Below are 18,134 nucleotides of genomic sequence, written 5' to 3' on the forward strand. Positions count from 1 at the left end.
GATGGTGGAGACCATTCAGCCACTCAATGTCTCCTTTCTGCACTGCCCTAATCACATAACAATTGATATACCACATATTTTCCTTTTTTTACAACTATGATCTGAAATGGAAGTTGGGCTCAGATGTAGCTAAAAGGTTTTGCCACTTGAAAATCAAATGCTCTAAATTTTATGAATTGTGCTGGACAACGTTGTTTTCCGAAGCAGTGAGAATTCAAGACTGAGAGGCTTTTGAGTTAAGGAAATTCTGCCTATCAACAGCCCACAGATTGGTTGAGTTCAGACCATTAAAAGCTATTAAGTATCAGAAAGAGAAAAATCCAGGGCCTGCAAACTGAAAGCAACCTTCTCTTTCATTCTTTCTCTCTCCCTGTGGGAAGAAGGCCAAAAATTCCTAGCAAGCTTAAAAAGAAATTCTAACAATTCATCTGATCAACATTCGAATCCAAGAATAACCATCACCTTTTCGACAACAACGTCGTCAGAGCAAAAACTCAAAAAGGACTGCATGAGACAATTTAGCCCACACTTGAAATCTTGACTTGCCATCTTCGTAAATCTGCTTACTTGCCAATATCCTTTTTCTAGTCATAGCAGATACACAGGAACATCACGACATGCAAGCTTCCCCTCTAAGCCACTCACCATCCTGACTTGGAAATATGTCATCGATCCTTCACTGTCGCTATGTCAAAATCCTGGAATTCCCTCCCTAACAGGATTGAGGCTCTACTTACTTCAAATGGACTGCAGTGGTTCAAGAAGACAGTTCCAGACTAGAACATTGAACATCGAACATAGGACATAGAACAGTACAGCACAGTACAGGCCCTTCGGCCCACGATATTGTGCCGACCTACTATCCTCCTAAGATCAATCTACCCTGCATACCCTATATTTTACTATCCTCCATGTGCCTATCCATGAGTTGCTTAAAAGTCTCTAAAGTATCTGACTCCACTACCACCGCCAGCAGCGCATTCCACACACCCACCACTCTCTGTGTGAAGAACCTACCTCTGACATCTCCCCTATACCTTCCTCCAATCACCTTAAAATTAAGTCCCCTCGTAATAGTCATTTCCATGCTGGGAAAAAGTCTCTGACTATCCACTCTATCTATGCCTCTCATCATCTTATACACGCGCAGGCACTAGGATCCTGTAAGGTCCCAATACTGGTCAATTCTTCTGTCTGTGTTGAATGCGAGAATATAATGTGTGGGGCACAGTAGAGCTGTGTTGCATAGACAGTGCATAGGCCAAACTTCTATTTGGTCACTCCTCAACCTCTTGCATTCCAGTGAAAACAAACTCAGTCCAGCAGCCTTTCTTCATAGCTAAAATCCCCCATACAAGGCAACATCCTGGTAAACTTTTTCTGTACCCTCTCCAAAGCATCCACATCCTTCTGGTAGTGTGGTGATGAGAACTATCAATAAAGAAGAGTCAAACTTATAATGCATAAAAACTTATAATGCATAAAATCCCAACGAGGTGACCACGATGATAAATTTGACTGACTGTCTGCTATTCAGGACAAAAGCATTTCACTCCAGGTTTCAACATTAGCATACAGAATGCTATTTATTAGACTATAATTACCTTTGACAAATGGAAGAGAAAAGAAAGGATTTCTAATCTGCTACTAAACAACTTAAAGTTTTAGCAAAGATCTGTAGCTCGGGTTGGGGGTAAGTTTGTTGACTTGCTCACCGAGCTGGCTTGTTTTCATTCAGACGTTTCGTCACCATGTGAGGTAATGTCATCACTGAGGCCTTTGATGAAGCAATGTTGTTCTACTCCGTTTGTAATTTATACCGTCTGGTATAAATTCGAAGAGAAGTACAACAACGTGACTTCATCGGAGGCCTCACTGATGATGTCACCTAGCATGGTGACGAAACGTCAGAACGATGACAAATTAGTCCTGAGGATGGGTTGCTGAACCTGAAATGTTAACTCTGATTTCTCTTTGTAACTGCTGCTCGACCTGCTGAGTATTTCCCTCCAGAAATTTCTGTTCTTGTTGTTGATATCAAATGACTGTCTGCCATAGTTGGATTTGAACCCATGTCCCCAGAACGTTAACCTGGAGGCTGGATTACTAATCCGGTGACATTACCGCTACACTGACTTCAGAAGTCCCAACATTACTCTTGAGTGCTGTACCTAAGATGGTGTTCCAGTACATTACTGAGGGAGGGCTGCACTGTTGGATGTTCACCCTTTTTAGGTGAGGTGTTAACATCTTGTCTTGCCTCCCTACCCCTGAACCAGATGCTCAAGACCTCTCAGCACTACATTGAAGAAGAAACAAAGAGTTATCTTGGTTAACACTGGTTAACAGTGTCTTGGTTAACCCTGATCCATCTAATAACGTTGCCAATCAGATTATCTGATCATATGGTTGGGCTTGTGGAATGTTGCTGTGTGAAAATTGGTTGTGGCACTAGCTCTGCTGTAATGTTGTCTCGACATGTCATTGGCTGTCATTGTTTTTCATTATTCACTAACAGGATGAGGACATCGCTGGCTAGGTAGCATTTATTGCCCATCCCTAATTGACCAGAGGGCAGTTCAGAGTCAACCATATTGCAGTAGGTCTGCAGTCACATGTAGACCAGACTAGGTAAGGATAGAAGTTTCTTTCCCTAAAGGGCATTAGTGAACCAGATGGGTTTTCCCGACAATTGACAATTGACAATTGATTTGCGGTTATCATTAGATTCTTAATTCCAGATATTTTATTGAATTTACATTCCACCATCTGCCATGCTGGGATTCGAAACCAGGTCCCCAGAACGTTATCTGGGTCTCTGGATTAACAGTCCAGTGATAATAGCACTAAGTCATCGCCTCCCCGCTGTGCACAGTACATGACACTATAAAGTGCTTTTCGGTATCTGGTGTTCATGAAACTATTATATAATTACAGGTGGCTAGCACTGCTGCTTCACAGCTTTAGGGTCCTGGGTTCAATTCCACCCTCCAGTGACCATCTGTGTGGAGTTTGCACATTCTCCCTGTGTCTGTGTGGGTCTCCTTCAGGTGCTCTGGTTTTCCCCCCCACAATCCAAAGATGTGTAGGCTAGATGGATTGGCCATGCTAAATTGCCTGCAGTGTTCAGGGATATGTAGATTAGGTGTGTTTTTGGGGGATGGGTCTGGGGGGGATGCTCTCAGGGTTGGTCTAGACTTGTTGGGCCAAAGGGCCTGTTTCCACACTGTAGGGATTTTATGATAATTACAAATCTTTTGATAGTCATAACTTGTAATATTGGCTCAAGGTTCAACAACATGTTGGACTTGTTTTCAAATCGCTTTGTGGCCCCATCCTCTCTCTCTCTGCCAGCTCCAAAACTCACCAAATGCATCCATTACTTCCTGCCACACCCCAACTCTCATGTGTCCAGTTGTTTCCACCTTAAAGTTTTGAAGTCCCTTCATAAGTCTCTCCTCATGTTAGACCCTCCTCAAAACCTTTCCCATTGACTAAATTTATTAGAAGCAAAATACTGCAGATGCTGGAAATCTGAAACAATCAGTGAAATTGCTGTAGAAATTCAGCAGGCCTGGTAGCATCTGTGGAGACAGAAACAGAGTTAACATTTTGAGTCTGGTATGATTCTTCTTCAGAAGAGTCCTGAAGTGTTCTGAGGAAGATTCATATCAGATTTGACCTGTTGAAATGGGGTGGCTCAGTGGTTAGCCCTGCTGCCTCTCAGCGCCAGAGACCAGGGTTCAATTCCACCCTCGGGTGACTATCTGTGTGGAATTTGTACATTCTCCCTGTGTCTGTGTGAGTTTCCTTCAGGTGCTCTGGTTTCCTCTCACAGTCCAAAGATGTGCATGCTAGGTGGATTGGCCGTGCTAAATTGCCCATAGTGCTCAGGGATATATAGAGCGATGGGTCTGGTTGGGTTGTTCTGAGGGGCAGTGTGGACTTGTTGGCCTGAAAGGCCTGTTTCCATACTGTAGGGATTCTTTGAAACCCTGTTTTTCTCTCCATAGATGCTGCAGGGCCTGCTGAGTTTCTCCAGCATTCTCTCTATTTGTTGCCTTTGGCTAATCTTCTGTTCACCTGGACTAATATCAACAACAATAATGACAGAGACAACAAGGTGCAGGGTTGGATGAACACAGCAGGCCAAGCAGCATCATAGGAGCAGAGAGGCTGACGTTTCGGGCATCCAGCCCTGCACCTTGTTGTCTCGGATTCTCCAGCATCTGCAGTTCCTACTATCTCTGAAACAATAATGACAGCTTGTATTTACATAGCACCTTTAATGTGGTACAAGTCGCAAGGTTCACTAGCGTCCTTTAAGGAAGGAAACTGCCATCCTTATCTGGTCTGGCCTACGCATGACTCCAGACCCACAGCAATGTGGTTGACTCATAACTGCCCTCTGAGCAATTAGGGATGGGCAATAAATGCTGGGCTAGCCAGCAAGACCCTCATCCCATGAATGAATAAAGAAAAATAAAAGCCACTTTTGAGACCATAATTAAACATGAACTTGACACTAAGCAACCACGGACAATACAAGACATGGCTTGATTAAAGAGGGTGTGTTTTAAGGAGTGACTTACAGGAGGAGGAGAGAGGTGGAGATGGATCTTTTTTTGTATTGTTGGGTTGGAGTAGTTTCAATAACTGTCAAAGACTGTGTGCTGAAATATACTCTATTGTAACATTTATATTAATACTTGTACCGTTCCTTGTTGTTTCCTTTTCAACTCTAGATCACGAGTGTTTGGCACTTCCTTCCATGACAGTTAACTCTTGATGGGATGTAGCCTATATTACTCCATTATACTATCAGATGTTAGATTGATGTTTTATCATTCCTCCTAGGAAATGCCTTGGGATGGTTTTACACAAAGGCTGGTATTTCGTTACTAAGTCACCTTTTATTTACATGTGCACAGTACATGACACTGACCCAGCTAGCTCAGAGTTGCTCCTTAGAGCGAGCAGGACTACTGACACTTTCGTTTATATCTGTCAGCCAGGGCTCCCTGTTTGGACCAGGTTATTCTATGAGGTTCCCCTTGCTGACCTTGTTCCTATCACTACAGTTTTAACCATGTGAAAGATGGTCTCTAAATCCAAGTTATTGTTCCTGAGGCACTGCTGGTCAGGTACTCACACTTTATCGGTGCCATAGTACTTGTAGCCAAGAATTGCTGAGATTCCCACGACAACGAAAGGGCTACCGTATCCGAAGATGTAGAAATTTCTGTGCAGAAACCCTTTGTTGTAAATCACTCCAACCACGATCAGATAAAGGTGAATGCCCTCGATGCACATCCAAGCAAAGGCCGCCAGGAAAAAGTAATGCAGCAGTCCAGCTACGATGGAACAGACAAGCTAGAGGGTGGAGAAGACACAAAACACCTGAGGGAAAGGTCATGGATACAAGCCCTGAGACTGCTCAGTCTGCTTAAAACCTACGAAAACAAATAACCTTTTAACTCACTAGTGTCATGTAAAAATACAATCTCGAACTCCCACTGCTTTGCTGAATGACACTCCAATGATGAATTATGCATATTATAATGCAAATTTGACTTGACCTCTATCAGCTGTAAATTCTACTTTCCTTCACATAATACACTCGGCAAACTGGGGGATGTTAATATTGGGAATTGACAATTTTTGCTCCATTTTGGATGGCTTGCGGTCAACTCCAAGCATTCTCAGATCAGGCACAGCACTTTTTGATGCAGAGTTATTTTTTTTCATTCTTTCATGGGATGAGGTTGCCATTGGCTAGGCAGCATTTATTGCCCATTCTTAGCTGGCCAGAGGGCAGTTAGGAGTCAACCACCTTGCTGTGGGTCTGGAGTCACATGTAGACCAGACCAGGTAAGGATGGTAGTTTCCTTCCCTAAAAGGACATTAGTGAACCAGATGGGATTCCCCTACAATGGACAATTCATGGTCATCATTAGCTTCTTAATTCCAGATATTGAATTAAAATTCCACCATCTGCTGTGGTGGGGTTTAACCTGGGTCCTCAGAACATTGAATCAGAGATAGTAGGAACTGCAGATGCTGGAGAATCTGAGACAACAAGGTGCAGGGCTGGATGAACACAGCAGGCCAAGCAGCATCATAGGAGCAGAGAGGCTGACGTTTCGGGCCTAGACCCTTCATCAGAAAAGGGGGAGGGGAAGGGGGTTCTGAAATAAATAGGGAGAGAGTGGGAGGCGGATAGAAGAGGGATAGAGGAGAGGATAGGTGGAGAGGAAACAAACCGGTCGAAGAGGCGGGGATGGAGCCGGTAAAGGTGAGTGTAGGTAGGGAGTTAGGAAGGGGATAGGTCAGTCCAGGGAGAACGGACAGGTCAAGTACCTCGGCTGTGCAAAGCAGCTGTATAAAGCTGCAGCGGTTTGAAACATTTGTTCGCCACCACCTTCTCAGGGTCAATGAAGGGTTGACCATAAATGCTGGCCCCATCAGTAATACCCATGAGCTGTACATGGATAAAATAAAGCACCACCATCTCCACTTCATGATGTCCTTCGGTAGAAGTATCCCCTGCTGGTCACTTGGGCCAAAATCCTGCCAACATCGAGAGTATACCTTCTTGTGACAGACTGCAACATTGCAGGGGCAGCTCAGCATCATTTACTTCAGGGTGAGAAGGGATGTGCAATAAATGCCAACCTTGCATTTTCAAATAAAAGGCAAATTAAAGAATTTTTAAAAAAACATGCTTCAGCAAAACTAGCCTTTTAAGAGCTGAGCCATCAAAAAAAAATCCCCTCAGAATGCCTCATCAAATTCGATGTGTGTTTGTCTCGATCTCAATTTATTGCTAAAATATGAGTTTGTTGCAAAAAGACAGCAGCTTGCACTTTGGGTAGCTCGACACATACTGTCTTATTATAAAGCACAAAGGACCTTGTTTTTAATGCATGGGTTTCTAATCGTATTCAAGACGTGGCATTACCTGATGCAAGGTATCATTAATCCTTCCAGAAAGACATTCATTATTTAAATGGCAGGGCGTCTCTGGAATCTCTGAAATTGCAGTGAAGAAATAAAATCATTAACTTCAAACATGGTGAGTCCAACACATAGATTGTATTATCGACTTAACTGTCCCCATCAATGTCATTGTCATTCAGTTTGCCTAATGCTGATCACTTGACATATAATTATCATGTAAGTAATAAATCAGCCATCGCTTAACAACCTTGACTACAATTTGATTACGAAATTCAAACTTTCAAAATGTGAATCTTGTAGTTGATGCATCTATCAGGGCAATGCACCCAGTAGCCCAGCAGTCAATCAGAAATTCATTCATTTGTCGGCAAACACGGTTTATATTGGATTAACAGCACGGAAATCACTGCAGGAGGAAAATGATTTCAGCTCATTCCCGGGTATCTGCTATGGCCACCTAGACCAGCATTCTGAGTTAGATTTGAGTACATAGTCCAGGCTGTTGTTCTAATGCAGCACTGAGGGAATGTTGTATGATTGACAGATACCACTCTGATGCTAAACTGAGGCCTCACCTATGATGGATTATTGAGGGGCTAGCACACAGTGCCAAGAATGCAGGTTCAAACCCAGCCTTGGGCAACTCTCTGTGTGGAGATTGCATGTTCTCCTTGTGTCTGCAAGGGTTTTCTCTGCGTGCTCGATGGTGGATTGGCCATGCTTAACTTACCCAAGGTATGCAGGGATAGGATAGAATAGGGGTGGTGGGTATGGATGGGATTCCCTTCAGAAAGTTGATGTGGGCTTGATGGACCAAATGGCCTGCTTCCACATTATAGAAATTCTAGGTTCTATTAGTCAGGGAATCAAAGTTATGGGGAAAGGGCAGGAAAGCAGACATGAGGAGTCTCAGATCAGCCATGATCCCATTGAATGGCACAGCAGTCATGAGGGGCTGAAGGGCCCACGCCTGTTCCTCTTTTTCTTCTGGTTTTATTCTGAGGTGGGCAGGAAAGATCCCAGGAGTATGGATGAAGAGCAAGGGGAGTTCATCCAGAGAAGATTTATGGTAATCCTTCTGAACATCACATTAATTCTGCCAGATCTCACTTTCCAGCTCTTGTTCTATCACCCAGCAGCAGGGCATCCTGATGGTGAGGGGGTACAGGTGGGGGCTGCATCAGCTCCCTGACATTCACTGATGTCTTGGAACTTGTGACCCCATAGTTTCAGATGATACTGAACACCACTTTTCAAAGCCCTGCCCATATATGGTGCAGCACTTCAAAGAAAGACCTTAAGCAGAATTACACCATTCAGCCTATTGAATCTGCTGCACCATTTAATCATAGATGATATGTTTCTTAACCTCATTCTCCTGCCTTCTCCCCATAACCCTTGATCCCCTTACTAATCAAGTAGCTATCTATCTCTGTCTTAAATACAGTAAATAACTTGGGCTCTGCAGCTTTCTACAGCAAAAGGTTCCACAGATTCACCACCCACTGGCTTAAGAAATTCCTCCTCATTTCAGAATTGCATTTGCATAGCACCCTTCAAGACAAGTAGACATGTCCAAGGGCTTTACAGCAAATGAAGAAGCCATTAATGCGTTGCAATGTAGGAAACACAGCCGTCTATTGGCACATTGCAACATCTTACACAGGCAGCAATGTGACAAAGACCAGCTCATTGACTTTAGTGGTGTTGAACTTATTTGCCTAAACAGCCAAAAACATGATGAACCTTCATTTTTAAAAGCATTTAAAAACATGTTCCTGAGGAGCTGATGGTACAGGAGTACTGACCTCCCTTTCCATTGATGTTCCAAGTCCCCACTTTGAGATTTACCTTCAGTGAGGCAATAGCTTCAACTAAGGTGATTATTTACACAGACAACTGGCCTGACTATGTGCCAGTGATGGCCCTGAATGGTACTAATAATGCCTGACGTCTAATCTCAGGCCAGCTTTCGATCTGCTGTTTAAGGCAAATGGTGGACACTTTAGTCCTGAACTTTGACTTGAACGAATTTCTGGTCCTGGGGTTCCATGTAACACCTTATCAAATCACAGAGGGTGTCATCAAAACCTCCACATTCGAGTTCCCCTCCAAGCCACATGTCATACCAACTTGAAAACATGTCGTTGTTCCTTCACTGCTACCGAGTCAAAATCCCTCCTTAACAGCACTGCGGCTGTCTCTACACCACAATGCATTGGTGCAATTCAAGAAGGCAGCTCACCACCACCTTCTCTCATGCAATTAGAGGATGGGCAATAAATTCTAGCATAGCCAGTGATGCCCACAATCCATGAATGCATAATATTTTAAAAATTTCTTACTAGTTCTGAAGAAGAGTCATACTGGACTCAAAATGTTCCCTCTGTTTCTCTCTCCCCAGTTACTGCCAGACCTGTGGAGTTTCTCCAGCTTTCTCTGTTTATCAATGCATTGTTTTTTGGGTGGCACAGTAGCACAGTGGTTAGCACTGCTGTCTCACAGCACCAGGGACCTAGGTTCGATTCTACCCAGGGGCGACAGTCTGTGTGGAGTTTACACATTTTCCATGTGTTTGCTCTACCTGTCACAGGCCAAAGATGTGTAGGTTAGATGGATTGGCCATAGAGTTCAGGGATGTATAGGCTAGGTGGGTTAGTTATGGGAAATGCAGGATTACAGGGGTAGGATGGGTCTGTGTGGGATGGTCTTTCAAATGTCATTGTGGATTCAATGGACGAAATGGCCTGCTTCCACATTGTAGGGATTCTATGACCCTACACTGTGTAGGGGAGAGGTATTGGCCCAGAATGGAGGGCAATCTCTCTGCCCTTTAAAAAATTATGCAGGTTCTTCCAAATCGACCCTCAGTATAATAACCTTAACACAAGGGCGAGATCTCTGACAAAGTAGCACACTGCCAGCACTGAAACAACAATTGGGATCATGTGGTTAACTCTTTGGATTGGTACTTAAATGCTCTCTTCCCCCACCTCCCTTCCTTCTGTTATATTTTTCCTCCCCTCTGCTCCTGCCTTCTCCTCCCCTCCCCTCCCCCTTTTCTCTCAATCCTCTTCCTTCTCCCTCCTTCCTGCTGGGTCTGAAATACAGCATTGAATGCAGTGAGCAACCACCCTCTATGATGATGCCGTGGAGAGTCAGTCAGTGTAAAGAAGGATCATGTGCAAGACAGAGATGCTCCATACAGTCTCTAGAGTTGGCGTTATGGAATAAACTTCACATCGCTTAGTCAAAAGACTCTTCCGATTAGAATAGGAAAATGAGCATCCTAATCTGCTTTGCCCACTTTGAGCATGAAGTGACCCATATATGACTCTCACCTTCTCTCCTTCTTATTTCTCCTCCTCTTGCACTCCCCTTTCCCCTTCACCCTTCCCCTCGCCCCGTCTTATACAGGTAACCCCCTTTCCACTTCTTTCCCTCTCTGCCCCTTCACCCCATCCCCACATCCCTTGTGTTCACTCTTGAAACAAGTGTGCCAAATTAGCTCCAAAAAGATTGATAACTAGTTCATCCAGATTCTAGATTAATTATTTTCGTCGTAAGATTTTTTTTCCATTCACTGTAATAACAGACCTTCACAGATGATGTGGGTAGAATTGGGCTTCGTTTTGAAAGTCGAAATCCCTGAAGGTATTTGAAATCCACTAAAACAGGAGCAATAAAATCTTCCAATTCTGTTCTGGCAGGGAGTATGGGCACCACAGCCCCTAGCAGAATCTCCACTACATTCATCAATGTCTATAAAATTCATACCGTGTACAGCAAACAGCATCCCTTTTTTTAAAATCACATATTTAACTCACTTTCTACCACGTTCCGAGCAGCGAAAATCAATTATTTACTGCGAATTTTCAAAATGGGCTTTTTTTTTCACAAGTTTCTACATCTATGCCAGGGTTAGAAGTTTCCACAGCCTCAGTCCTTCTTCAAGTGTTAGTGAGAGAGGTGGTATCAGACATAGAATTTATAAGTAAAAGATCAAAGGCTCACATCATTGATGAGGATGTACTAAACAAACCTAAGATGCTGTTAAATCTTTAATCAATTAGAAGGTTCTAATTGATTAATATGTATATGTAAATCCCCCAATTCCTTTCAAGTCACTGTCCTGCGAGAACTAAAGGTTTTATTAGCGTAAAGAAGAGGTGACATTTTAGGTCAGACAATGTATGTTAGGTGTGAGGCCTTGTTTATAATCTGTTTGTGTTTTATTTTGGAGTCAGACTGGTTTTATTTCTAAAGTACGAATTTATAGAACGCCAGATTGACTGACTGTATATAAACTGTGTGCTTTTTGAACAAAATAAAATGTATCTGCAAATACAAATTCACCCCATAGATTTGTGTGTGCGTGTTTGTGTGAGTGTGTGTGAGTGAGTGAGTGTGTGTATGTATGCTTGTCTGTGAATGTGTGTGTGAGAGTGTAATAGTGCGGTGGGGTCACCTGTGGTGCGACATGAACACAAGATCCTGGTTGAGGCCGTCCTCATGGGGACCGAACCTGGCTATCAGCCTCTGCTCAGCGACTCTGCGTTGCTGTGTATCCCAAAGTCCGCCTTGGAGTACGTCACACTATACACTCTCACACACGCATACATACACACATACTCACTCACACATACACTCCATCTCTCTCCCACACACACACACAACACACACTCTTTCACCCTCACATACACACACATACACACACACACACTCTATCTCTCCCCCTCACACACACACTCTGTCTCTCCCATACACACACACTCTCTCTCTCTCCCACACAACACACAAACACATACACAACACACACACTCTCTCTCCTCCCCCCACCACACTCTCTCTCCCTCACACACTAACACACACACTCATACACGAATCTATGGGGTGAATTTGTATTTGCAGATACATTTTATTTTGTTCAAAAAGCACACAATTTATAGATAGTCGGTCAATCTGGGGTTTTATAAATTCCTACTTTAGAAGTAAAACCAGTCTGACTCCAAACTAAAACACAAACAGAGTCTAAACAAGGCCTCACATCTAACATGCATTGTCTGACCTCAAATATCACCTCTTCTTTACACCACAAAACCTTTAATTCTCTTAGGACCACGACTTAAAAGGAATTTGGGGATTTACATATGAGTATAAATCAATTAAAACCTTCTAATTGATAAAAAATTTATCAGCATCTTGGGTTTGTTTAGTACATCCTCATCAATGGTGTGACCCTTTGATCTTTTACTTATAAATTCTGTGTCTGATACCACCTCTCACACTAACACCTGAAGAAGGATTGAGGCTCCGAAAGCATGTGTTTTCAAATAAACCTGTTGGACTATAACCCGGTGTTGTATGATTTCTGACCTTGTCCAGCCCAGTCCAACACCAGCACCTCCACATCAAGGCCAGAAGTGTGATGCCTTTAGAATACTCACAGCTGGTATACTCAGTACAGTGAAACATCTATTATCCAACATAAGGGAGGCTATCCTTATCCGCTTCCCTCCTTTCCCTTGTACGATCAGCAGGGAATGCAGGTTTGGAGAGCCTTTAAGTATATCCATTCCGGAAAATGAAACACTGGCTGTGGGACCAAGTCCAAGCTTGAAAGATTTCAGAAAAGATTTACAAGGATGTTGCCAGGGTTGGAATGTTTAAGCTATAGGGAGAGGCTGAATAGGCTGGGGCTATTTTCCCTGGAGAGTCAGAGACTGTGGGGTGATCTTATAGAAGTTTATTAAATCATGACAGGCATGGATAGGGTGAATGGTCAAGGTCTTTTTTCCCAGGGTAGGGGAGTTCAAAACCAGAGGGCATAGGTTTAAGGTGAGAGGGGAAAGATTTAAAAGGGACCTAAGGGGCAACTTTTTCAGGCAGAGGGCGGTGCGTGTATGGAATGAGCTGCCAGAAGAGGTAGTGGAGGCTGGCACAATTACAACATTTAAAAGGCATGTGGATGGGTATGTGAATAGGAAGGATTTAGAAGGATATGGGCCAAATGCTGGCAAATGGGACTAGATTAGTTTAGGATATCTGGTCAGCATGGACAAGATGGACTGAAGGGTCTGTTTCCATGCTGTACGTCTCCATGGCTCTATGACAGGTGTAAGCCATTTGGCTCCTTGAGTCTGCTTTTCCCACACAATGCACAATAATGTATGGGTAACTATTACATCGCACTGCCCATCTTTACTCGCACTGGTGTTGGGTGACCTGTTCACACTGTTACTGAAGACTTGTTTCATCCTTGATGTGGGCAAGACAACTAGCTGCAATTTAATTCCTCAGGCCCATTGTGAGCATGAAATGGTGAAAGATTCTTCAACATGAGTAACCTTGTAGCACCAGGATCAGGAGAATATCATTCAGTCCATCTGGCCTGCCCCACCATCCCAATAGATGAAGATAGATCTGGATTTTAGCCTCATGTCCTTGACTTTGGATCAATTTGGCACCCTTAGAAAAAAATCATTGATCTTCGTCTTCAAACTCCAACAGCTCCCTCCAGTTGAGAGAATTCCTGAATTCTCCTATTATACTGATAAAGTAATATTTTGTGGGCTGTGATTTATGCTGGAAATTGCACATTGCTGTCATGTAAGTAAATAAAACATTAGCCTCATGGTGACCGTGTAACTATTGCCAATTGTCATTAAAACCCATCTGGTTCACTAACGTCCTTGCGGGAATAAAATCTACCACCATTACCCAGTCTGGCTGTGTGTGACTCCACACCTACAGCAATGTTGTTGACTCCTAATTGCCCTCTGGAATGGCATGGTGGCACAATACTTGGCATTGCTGCCTCACAGCAGCAGGGATGTGGGTTTGAATCCAGCATCGGGCGACCGTCTCTGTGGAGTTTGCACATTCTCCCTGTGTCTGTGTGGTTTTATGCCAGGTGCTCTGGTTTCCTCTCACAGCCCAAAGGTGTGTCGTTTAGGTGGATTGGCCATGCTAAATTTCTCTGTCGTGTTCTGGGATGTGTAGGCTAGGTGGAGTAGCCATGGTAAATGCAGGGGTACGGGGATGGAATGGTGGGGGTCGGGTCTGTGTGGGATTCTCTTCAGAGGGTCAGTGCAGACTTAATGTGTTGAATGGCCTCTTTCTGCACTGTAGCGATTCTATGTTCTAGGGATGGACAATAAATGATGGCCTAGTCTATGACACCTATGTCCTATGGATGAATAAAAAGATGATAATAAATATCATTGCCCACTGCCCACTGATGCTGCTAATAGTAGAAATACTTTTCGTGATGGGCTTGAATCCATAACTCACTGAACTACATGGGGAAGACTTGTTTCGCCAATTCATGCTTGGTCTAGGGTGTTGGCAGTGTGTCACCTTCTTGGCCAATGCAGCTCCTGTGATAAAGATACACCTTTCGTGTCAGTGGCATGGTGGCTCAGTGGTTAGCACTGCTGCCTCACAGTGCCAGGGACCTGGGTTCGATTCCACCCTCAGGTGACTCTCTGTGTGGAGTTTGCATGTTCTCCCTGTGTCTATGTGGTGTTGCCCTGGGTGTTGTGGCTTCTTCCTATAGAGCAAAGATGTGCAGGTTAGGTGGATGTGCCATGCTGATATGTCCAGCCTAGATTAGCTATTGGAAATGTAGGGGAAAAGGGCGTGGGTCTGGGTGGGATGCTCTTCAGAGGGTTGGTGTGGACTTGATGGGCCAAATGGCTTGCTTTCACATTGTAGGACTTCTATGATCAGTGCTGACAACACAGGGAGGGGGTAGTCCTTTTAAAGGAGTGACTGAGTCAAAAGAAGGAAGGTTGAGGTCTCAGAAATGCTAATTACCATCATGCAACAGCAGCTAAAGGGGCCTGCTAATTTTTAATCAACTGGGATTGAGCATATTCTCTGCCCTTTTGTTGGTGTCATCAAAATACTGTTGACATTTTGGTGTCCCTGTCCTCTCCCTGGGAGGCTATCTCCTCCACGTGGTTCTGGTGTTGATTAAGAGTCCACTCCCAGGAGAATTTCTTTGAGCTGATGATCTACATTGTAGAGTGTTGGAAGAGGTGGTTACACAGAGATAATGATGCTGTGTGGCGCCTTGCAAAATTCTGTAGTTATTGGAAGGTCATCTACAGATGGCAAGATAACAACTGAAACCCCTCCATTTAAGCAAAGCAGGAGAGAGAAAATGGGAAAGTACAGATTTATTCACCTTATATCAGTTATAAAAGATGTGATAACTGGACAAAACAAAATTATTGTAGGATTGGATGGAGTCAGCATGGAATAGTGAAGAGGAAGTCATGGCAAGGTGTTCTAATTGGAAGCTGGTTATTGTCATAATATACGCTGTCAGATGCACTGCAGGCCCCAATGGCAGTCCCAACAGATGGAATACCTGGGAATTAGAATAATTGAATCCTTACAATGCAGGTCAAGACCATTCAGCCCATCGAGGCTGCACTGACCCTCCGAAGAGCGTTGCACCAAGATTTGTTGGAGCAATTAATGATGGATAATGAGCCCACATTTGGGACCCTCATTAATAATTCCTAACCCTAAGATAGAGTCAGAAATTCAGAACTTTCCAAATTATTTGTCTGACTACTTGCCGAGGAAAAGTCAGAGAAAGAGAATCCTGCCCCGGCCTCCTGTTTGATGATAGACTAAAGTCAGAGGCGGCAGCTGACTCAGCAATGATCCTGACAGCTGCCCCAAATCCCCTCCCAGCCCCACATCTCCCCTGATCCTGAATCACATGAACCCAACACTTGCCTCGGCATGATATCCTCCTGATCTGACACATATCCCAGTCAGAGCTGGCCTGAACACTGAACCTAACAGACCATCCACACGCACAACCGTCCCCACAGCACCCCCGATCTTCACCTGCTCTGACCCCATGTGGCGTGACTATCTTCCTCTGACCACTCTGAATCAATCCTACATAGCACCCCCCTCACCTATCTACCTGCTAACCTACTCCCTCATCTACGTGTTACTCTATCCCCTCCAGTAAACTGCTAACATACCCATCACTCACCTGCCATCCTGCAAGGCATCCACACACTTGCCCTCATCTCCTCATCCACTGATGTGCCTCCTTTCTCACCCACCGACCATTTTATCCAAACAGTATTGCCTCAGCCAGTCAGAGACCTGGGTTTGATTCCAGCCTCGGGTGACTGTGTGGAGTTTGCACATTCTCCTCTTGTCTGCGTGTTTTTCCTCCCACAGTCCAAAGATGTGCAGGTTAGGGTGGCTTGGCCATGCGAAACTGCCCATAGTGTCCAGGGATGTGCAGGCTAAGTGAATTAGCCGTGGAAAGTACAGGATTACAGGGATACGGTAAGTGGGTTGGTGGTAGTCGGGGGTTGGTGGGGGTGGTGGTGGTGGTGGGATGCTTTTCAGAGGGTCAGTGCAGACTTGATGGGCTAAATGCCTTCCATCTGCACTTGTAGGACTTCTATGATTCTAACCATTTCATTCAACCATCTGTCATCTTACTCCCACGCTGATTTACTTGTTATAAGATATTTTGGATCCGTGAACCCACCAGTTATACCTGTAAAAAGGGGACGTCTAATGCTGATCCTGCACCTCCGCAATGCTTCCGTTATCAACTACACTCTGCAATTCTAAAGAAGTCCAAATTGGATGTTTGCTCTGAAAATTTGGAGTCCTGCAATAGGGCAAGAAAAAAGGAGCTTTGTGGCAATCCAACTGTGATTGCCACTCTTCAGAAGGTTTGGTTCCAAGTTTTACAAACCCATTGGAGATTCTTAAGGATATAATGAGCAGAATAGATAAGTAGGGGTTGGGGGGGTGCAGTGAATGTGGTGCATTGGATTTTCAGAAGGCTTTTGATAATATCCTGCACAGGAAGTTAGAAAGCAGAATTAGAACAGATGGGATTGGGGGTAATGTCCTGGCATGGTTTGAGAATTGATTATTCGATTGAAAGCAAAGAGTAGGAATAAACAGATTACTCTCAGGGTGGGAGACTGTGACCAGTGTACCACTGCAAAGATTAGTGTTTGGTCTCCAGCTGTTCCCTATCGCTATGAATGATTTGGGGACCAAACATAATATTTCCAAGTTAGCTGCTGACAGAAACCTAGGTAGGAATGCAGAGGCTCTTAAAACCTAATGGGCTGAATCGCCAATCTACACCCTTTTTTAAAATTTTCATATGTTCAGAAAATGCCTGATAGAGTTCTTTCATATTACAAAGGGGATTTAGAGAAGATATTTCCATCCACAACAAAAGGTCATAAATATAAGACACTGGCTGCTAAATCCAACAGGGAACTCAGGAGAAATGTTCTTACCCAGAGATGATGGGTAAGGTATGCGTTTCCACAGGCCTGATACAGTCACAACAGGCTGAATAAACTGAAGGAACGGGAGGTAATCTCATTGAACCATACAATATTCTGAAGGAGCGTGAGAAAATTTAACAGATTTGACAGTGGTCAGTAAATCTAGACCATGGAGCGCAGCCTCAGGAGAAAGGATTGATCATTTAGAGTTGTGATAAAGAAAAAGTTCTGACTTGACCCATCAATTCTCTAATATGACTCCAAGTGTACAGCAGAGACACAGGCCACTCGTCCTGTTGGGTGTATAAAGAACAAAAAACAAAGAACAAAGAAAATTACAGTACAGGAACAGGCCCTTTGGCCCTCCAAGCCTGCCCGTCACAACTAAAACCCCCTACCCTGTATTTATTCTCCATACTAGACTCTTCTGACCCTGCCACACCTCACTTGAAGGATTGTGATGTTTTTGAATTTTTTACTGCCTCAGAGGGTTGTATTGCTTCATCTTTTATGATATTTAAGTTGAGGCAAACAGAATTTTGATTTCTCGGGGAGTTAAGAGAAATGGGGAATTGGGGGAAAGTAGAATTGAAGACCAAGATCATACTGAATGATGAGAGATGGTAGGAACTGCCAATACTGGAGTCTGAGATAACAAGGTGTGGAGCTGCGTGAACATAGCAGGCCAGGCAGCATCAGAGGAACAGGAAAGCTGACAATGAAAGTTGAATGGTGATCTGGTTTGACAATCTCTCTGGTTTACTCCTCATCTGGTTTCTTGTGTTTCAGTGTGTCTAATTTATGTTGCAAATTTTCAGATTTTTTTTTTTTCCCCCTTTACTTGTTAATGGAATAAGGACGTTGCTGGCTAGG

The 18,134-nt window shown here is 43.9% G+C and overlaps 1 protein-coding gene across 1 annotated transcript in view; it reads right to left on the reverse strand.

The window, feature by feature from the left end:
- Positions 1-18,134, reverse strand: part of adgrl4 (adhesion G protein-coupled receptor L4) — a 105,702-nt gene that overhangs the window by 41,028 nt on the left and 46,540 nt on the right. The window contains exons 4-5 of the mRNA XM_048601554.1: positions 6,962-7,032; positions 5,153-5,373 (exon numbers count right to left, since the gene is read on the reverse strand). Coding sequence (XP_048457511.1) covers positions 5,153-5,373; positions 6,962-7,032 — 292 coding nt within the window. The remainder of the gene's footprint in view (positions 1-5,152; positions 5,374-6,961; positions 7,033-18,134) is intronic.

This window comes from Rhincodon typus, chromosome 10 (genome assembly GCF_021869965.1).
Source record: "Rhincodon typus isolate 14 chromosome 10, sRhiTyp1.1, whole genome shotgun sequence".
NCBI lineage: Eukaryota > Metazoa > Chordata > Chondrichthyes > Orectolobiformes > Rhincodontidae > Rhincodon > Rhincodon typus.